At 38.1% G+C, this 7,651-nt stretch overlaps 1 protein-coding gene across 1 annotated transcript in view; it reads left to right on the forward strand.

Moving 5' to 3' along the window:
* KIF27 (kinesin family member 27) overlaps window positions 1-7,651 on the forward strand; it is a 106,749-nt gene that overhangs the window by 62,292 nt on the left and 36,806 nt on the right. The window contains exon 9 of the mRNA XM_019629365.1: window positions 1,675-1,788. Within this exon, the coding sequence (XP_019484910.1) occupies window positions 1,675-1,788 (114 nt within the window). The remainder of the gene's footprint in view (window positions 1-1,674; window positions 1,789-7,651) is intronic.

Consider the following 7,651-nt stretch of genomic DNA (forward strand, 5'->3'; position numbering starts at 1 on the left):
ACGCCGTCGCCGGCGACTCATGGCAGCCCAGCTCCAGGTTGAGCTGTTGTTCAGCATCTTAGCTGTGGAGGGCAGTGTCATTGGCCCTCATATGTGGGATCCGAACCGGGGCCCTCTGGCATCCCAAGCGAGTTCTTAACCATCGCGCCACTCGGCTGGCCCCCCGGTGTGTTGCTTTTACTGCATTCTATGGAGTTGGGGAAGCGGCCTTTTGAGTTTCAGTTGGTCCATGGATGTGACTGGCTGGAATCTGCTCTCCCTTGTCCACCTTTCCCTGCTGACCCCTGATGATGTAACCCACGGCGGGTATAACTCATAGTCAGGTGTTGCTTTCAGCGTAGAGCATGGAGGTGCTTTGACTTCATCTCATCTCCTAATGGCATTATAAATCCCTGTTGAGGCCACTAGGTCTTCCATCTAGCTTGCAGCCTATCCTCATCTTCAGCTTTGGGGGTCAGTTCTCCATACTAACTGACCTGCATTGGCTCTCAACTCAGGATCCACATCACCTGAGGCTGAAGGGTCCAATTAGTCCCTCTTTCCTAAGTGTATTTCTCTGCTCTTTCAGCAAGGCTGGGCAGTCCCATGTAGGTGTGGAGCCTCTGCACTACACAGTCTACGTTCTCTCCCTCTGCCCTCAGTGGTACCTTTACTTATCACTCCCTTTCTGGGCCAAAACTTAAGAGGGGAAAATTGGGACACAGATCTTTCTTACTGTCTCTTTTCTCCTTTCTTCTGTTCCCAGAGCTGGATAATGGTAGATTTTCTTTCTACTTCCTTTGTATCAGTACTTCTGAAATTACCTGTGAGAAAGGTACAATTTTTATTTTATTACTAATGTGTTACAGCCCAATACTTTTAAAAAACATGAACTAGTAGAAAAATGAAATAAAAATTAAAATATACTATAAAAGCCCATCTTTTACTTATTAGCGTCAACAGACATAAAATAATTCTATCAAATTGTTGTAAGAATTTCTAAACACTTTCAATTCAAGTACTTATCCGTCCTGGGCCAGTGAGAGAGTCTGTGAACTGGCCCACTTTGATTCATGGCTTCCTTCCTGATTCCTGCTAAGCTTTAGTAGTGACCTTGGCATCTTCTCTAAATTGTAGGAGAGCATTGTGAGCATTGGGTCTCTTGAACTGACTCTTAAGATGTGAATGGAAACTAAAGGAAGTTGGAAAATACTCTTCACAGGACCAGGATCTGTCTTGCAAGGCTGTTCTCATGCTCAAAATCTGATTTTTTTGAATGCCAGAAATGAAATATTACTTTCCTTTTTACATTTCTACTGTCATTAATTCTAAATCCCCATGGCAGATGGGTACCTTGGGTGGACTAAGTGAAGGTAATAAGCTCAGACAGGCAGAACAGGAGAGCACATTTATAATTTTCAGACTCTTATCCCTCTTATACTAATTTGTAACACTGGGAAAGAATGAAAGAAATACTTAGTTTTGTTAGTCGACTCTGATTTTTGCTGGAGATTTTATTGCTTCAGTGAGGGGTTAATGTTATTTTCTTCTCAAATAGCCCCAACCTTCATCTACTCATTTTCTTTCTTTTCATAACTAAGAAAGCAAATGTTAAGAAAATGATTATTTCATAAATATTTAATGATGGCCAAATAGTAAAAGTCATAAGGTATTTCTGATTTCTGTTTTCTACAGGAACTAAAGTTAAAAACAGAATTGGAAGTAGGTCTAAAACTGAAAGCTGAGGACCTTGATGCATTGAAGATGAAAAGGAGAAAATGTTCGTTTGGAAATATAGACCAAGTCCAGGTTTGTCAATTCTATTTAGTGTTTTCTGGTTTTTCTTCTATTTGATGAATGTCTAAATAGAGGTAAAAAGTGGTGAACTCTGAATAAAATCTTCAAACACTAGATTTTACCACTTGAGCGCAAAATTTCTAATGTTTTGAAACTTCTGTTATTAAAAAATTACTTTCTTATCCAGAAATGTGCAGCATTCTTAATTCAATAGAAATGGGTTTATTTGAATGCTGTGGAATGTAAACATGAAATCTATGTTCACTCGATTATATTTATTCCCATGTCAAAATGGGTTATTCTCGTGGAAACAGATATATTTCTAAAAATTAGAACTCTCCATTCAAACATAATCAAATTGTATATGCACCATATACAATATATTAAAAAGCTATTGTTTTAGTGCCCCACATTTTAAAAAAATCCATAAACTAATATAAAAATTCAAAGAAACAAAATTTAATTTTATGTAAATTTAAAATGGCAGTTCTAAAAATCTTACAGAAAGAAAAATACTGCACTTAAAATTGTAATTACACTCAAATGTAAATATATCACCTTAATTCTAAAAAATTATTTACCCTCTCTTCCTAAATTTTATATATTACATTGTAATAGTAAAATTTAGGACATGAATGTACAGCAGGTCCTCAAATAATGTCATTTCATTCAACATCGTTTCATAATAATGTTGATGAGATGCCATATGAACTTAACTCTTGTTTATATCAATTAGCCTGTGGTAAAATTGGTTTCATTATACATAGTTTTGCTTAAAGTCACAGAATCTACTGACCATGTTAAGTGAGAACTTACTGTATTCCCAGTTACTTATTTTACTAGTGTATTTTAGAAATTGGTTAAAGAACATTTCTGGGTGGAAAGGGTATGTGGGAGAGTAGGAGAGAGGAACACAGAACAGTGAGACGTGTTTTTAGAACGTTAGGGATCCAAATTTTAAACGAATACAGTAATAAAGAGATTCCTGCAGCTTGCACTGACATGTTGATTAAAAAAACCAAACACTTCATGTTTTTTGATGTTGCAAAATAAAAACCCATTTTTCAGAATTTGACTCTTAAGCAAGGACAAGATTATAAATTAATCAATATGAGTGTCCAGAGAGCTTATAATAGGATACTGATTTGATAGGAAGCTCCTTTATAAAAAGAAAGTATTTAAAATTAGAATTATATGGTAGGAAGTTTTGCTATAAAAAGAGAAAAGAGAAATCAAGAAATTTTCCGAAAATTTACAAGAACAGTGAATTACACAAATTATAACCTTTATTTTATCAGATGCAGGAAAATCCATTTATTATTGTTTCCCTAAAAAACCCTGTAATATATTAGCAGACTCCTACCCATTCTTCAAAACACAAGTCAAATATTACCTACTCTGTGGCGTTGGCACTGATATTTCTTCCATTTCTCAGAACCAATCCATTTTTGCTTACATGGTATCTAGGAGTTAGCATTTATTATCAACAATCATATTTTTTTCTTCTCTCCTGTTGGAATGGAGCTTAAAAAAGATCTGTTGTTCATCTTTAAAACCCCACTCAGTCAAGGAATGTAGAATATGTTTAATTACTAGACTTCATAGGGTGTCATATGTAGACTTTCTATGTATAGCTGGATATAGCAAATCTAACATATTTCTATAGTTGCTTTGGTATATCCTTTCTGTTCCTAAAAATTGTAGAACTGTTTTAGGCTTCTGTAATATTTAGATGTGACAGTGATATAGGACCGTACTATCTCAGTCTGGATGGAAGACTGCATAGCTCTGGGTCTACTTCGCCATGGCCACTTTGCTCTTTTTTTTCTCATGCATATTTACTATCTCATTGTCTTAATGTAGATATCTAGGAGCCGTTTTTATCAACCTTGAGAAAAACTGGAAAATAGTACGATATTGATTTGTCTTATTGTTGTTTAGTTGACATTGCTTCATTACAATGTCCACAGTGCAAATGGGCACTTGGTTGAGTTCATCTTACACAGTCATATTCCATTCATATATATATATTTTTAAAAAAATTTTATTGGGGAATTGGGGGAAGGGGAACAGACAAGTTGCTGTCGTTTTTTGTTTTTCAGTCTAGTTGTGGAGGACGTTGCCTCACTGGCCCAACTTGGCACCATCATTGTGCTCTTCCCGGGCGAGGCAGATCAGTTGCCAGCTTCTGGACGGCTGCTCACGGCGGCTGCTGGCCGCTCACGCTGGCTGCTGGCTACACACGGTAGCCCATGGCAACCTACTGCAGCAGGAGCTGCAGCCTATGCCATCGCCAGTGACTCATGGCAGCCCAGCTCCAGGTCGAGCTGTTGTTCAGCATCTTAGCTGTAGAGGGCAGTGTCANGCTCAATTGGTTAAGAGCTCATTCAAGAGTTTGAGCTCTGAGCAATAGCGGTCCGAGTCCCGGCCCAAGCTGAGCAGGTGTCAGGATGGCTCAGCAAAAAAAAAAAAAAAAAAAGATTTATTGATACCTTTAGTCAGTAGTATGCTAAGCCCTGATGTGCTTTATCTTATTTCTTTTTTTCTCCTACATTTTCAACTTTTCTTTTTCTCCTAGAATCTTTCTTTCAACATCTCAGATTTTTTCTCATCCTAAAATTATCCTCCTTCAGACTTATACTACTTTCTCTTTTCTACCCTTTATAACCAAACTTCTTGGAAAAAAGTTTATTGCATTTGCTTCCGTTTTCTCTACTTCCATTCATTCTCTTATCCTCTCCACTCTGACTTCTGGCTCCCAGCTCTACCATCCATTTCAAAGCTCTGAGAAGTTCACTAGTGTTCTTGGTCACTGAAGTCTTTATCTTAACACCTCAGTTGCATCTAGCACAGTTTACTGGTCCCTCCATTATGAAATATTTTCTCTTTTGCCTTTGTGAAATTATTTTCTCCTCTTTTTCTCTTTCTGAGTGCTTGTTCTCTGTCTTTACTAGCTCCTCCTACACCGTCAGCCCTTTACACATGGAAATTCATCAAGGCTGTAGCCTGAGCCCTCTACTCTATACTCTGTCCTGGGCGACCTCATCTTTTTCCATGGCTGCAGTTAAACTCTGACAACTCCCAAATTTATCCATAATCCCAGATTTGCTCTTTGAGCTCTGGATTCATATTCAAACCACTGATATCTTTATTAATTGTCCTATAGATGAATTTATGGTCATCCTTACTTGCCTCCCCACTATTCCCCCTCTCTGCTCCTTTCATGGGGTAGAAAATATAGTTTTCCAATGTGCCTTACATGATATCTCAATCTATTCAGCTGTGTAAGCTAGAAATTTGGCAGTCATCCTTGACTCTGTCCTCTTCCTCATCTCCCATATCCAACGAACCACTAAGTCATATAGATTGTATCTTCTAAATGTCTTGAATCTGTTCAATTCTCATCTCTACTGCCAACAACCTAGTCTGTTACAGTCCTTCCAAATGTGAGGATCGGGGCTGCCTTGTCAGACTTGTGGTCTTTGGGTCTCAGCTTCTCTTCTCTCATAGGCTGGGCTTAAACTGACCAGACATAGCACTTTTTAACTATGCTTAGGGAAAAGTGAAAACTTTTGGTCAGAGTGCATAGACTGCTGAAATGCAACTCTGCCTGTAACTTAACTTTTTACATTCTTATGTAGAACAATTTTGTTCCTTTAGCCACATTTCACATTGTAGGGAAATGACCCACTTAAGGGGGAGAATGAGTATTCTAGAAAAAGGAAGTTTCCCCAAGGATATATTGAAGTCTGTGCTACTTCATGCAAAAACAGAAAACCGGCTCACAATCCCAACCTAGCATCTTGCCCTCTGTTTGGAGCTAACTTTCTGACACTCCTGTTTGTCCATTTTCCATTCAACTAAGCCATTTCAAGAAAATATTACGACTTCTGCATAGGTTCTCAGAGCAGCAGTTCTTAACTGAAGTCCATGGATGAGCTATGAAGAAAAGGTATGGGAACCCTGAAGTTGTGGGACATAGTATGATCTTGGGATTTTTACTTCTCTAAGCACCAATTTCCTCATCAATAAAATGGAGTTTGTTTGATCCTGTCTCATAGGATTATTGCGATGATTAAATAGGATACTTAAATCAATGTAAAAAGCCTAGCACAGTGCCTGGCAGTTATTTTAATATTATAACTGGGATTATAATATAAGATAAAGGCAGTAATGTCTACGGCAATATATAGAAGAGGGAATTAGACCTACTGCAGCATCCTCTTAAAGCATATGTGGAAGAATAGGAATAGAAGAGAGTCAGCTCCAAGTATAAAGTGCCTTTATTTCAGCATCCTGAAGTTGCTGTAACTATGATGGGCAAAATTATAATAACTATGAACTCTAGATCTAGGGAAGCATGAAAAATTGATGGGTAGTAAATATAATAGGGTCCAAATTCACTCATAATGCATTTCTACCTCAGGTGAGCATAGAAAATTTATCTATTTAGTCTGTCGCAGACCTATGTTCTTTATGACACCCTCCACCCTGCCTAATCCATGTCACGGTAATTACTGGAAATGTGGAACTAACCAAAGGTCTAGTCTGTTTAAACCTTTTCTGGTAATTTAAACATTTCCTTTAAATAATTCTCAGCTCTCTTGAATAAGAATATTCAGTCTTTTAGCTTCTTTCTCCCTGTGCTTCTCTCCCTAAGACGGAATCCGGTATACGTGGTGGTCCAGTGTGTTGCTTTTTTTTTTTTTTTTAATTGGGGAATTGGGGGGATGGGAACAATGCTGGGGAATTGGGGGAAGGGAAACAGACAAGTTGCTGTCGTTTTTTGTTCTTCAATCTAGTTGTGGAGGATGTTGCTTCACTGGCCCAAGTTGGCACCATCATTGCGCTCTTCTCTGGNCGCCGGCGACTCATGGCAGCCCAGCTCCAGGTTGAGCTGTTGTTCAGCATCTTAGCTGTGGAGGGCGGTGTCACTGGCCCTCCTATGTGGGATCCGAACCGGGGCCCTCTGGCATCCCAAGCGAGTTCTTAACCATCGCGCCACTCGGCCGGCCCTCATCATTCTTTATATCTGGTGAAAATTCTAGCATTTGCTCAATTGTAAAAGTAGAAATGTAGAAAACTGAATCTATCAAAAATAAATTAAAACTAGGCAAAATGCCTACCCTTGCCATTGAATGAAAAGATTAAGTTTACTTGAGATTTGTGAGCGATGCAGTTTTTCATTTTGAAATATTCCATATGATTCCAGGTTTTACAGAAGAAGCAACAAAATAGTAAGAAATTGGCATCACTTTCGATCCAAAATGAGAAACGTGCTAATGAATTAGAGCAGAGTGTAGATCACATGAAATATCAAAAGGTACAGCTGCAAAAAAGACTTCGAGAAGAAAATGAAAAAAGGAAGCAATTGGACACAGAAATTAAGCGGGATCAACAAAAAATCAAAGTAATATTGTCGTACTTTCCTGCTAAGCATAATATGGAACGTTAAATGGCTCAGTGCTAAGGAAGCTAAGGTCTTGATTCATTTGGCCGGTCCTTGGCTACTGTCCTCATTCACTTTAAAGCTTTGTTCATCTACATAGTAAAACCTATTTATTGAATTCTGAGTTCTGTCTTGAAGGTTTTGTCTTCACAAAAGAAAGTTCAGTGATACAATTTCTCAAACTATGGCCTTTAGTTGCGGCTGTCAAACACAAATACAGAAGGTGCCAAAAAAATGTGTGCCCATTAAAAAAACGAAAACATGCCCATGGTTAAACAGCTATTGAGTTGAGTTGAATTTTTTTTTTTTTATTAGTTTCAGGTGTACAAAGCAACATAATAGACATTTACACCCCTCACAGAGTGATAACGCCCCTCCCCCAAGCTACTATCCCTCTGACATCTTCTATAAACAATACCATTGACT

Source organism: Hipposideros armiger, unplaced genomic scaffold, assembly GCF_001890085.2.
Source record: "Hipposideros armiger isolate ML-2016 unplaced genomic scaffold, ASM189008v1 scaffold_846, whole genome shotgun sequence".
NCBI classification, from domain to species: Eukaryota; Metazoa; Chordata; class Mammalia; order Chiroptera; family Hipposideridae; genus Hipposideros; species Hipposideros armiger.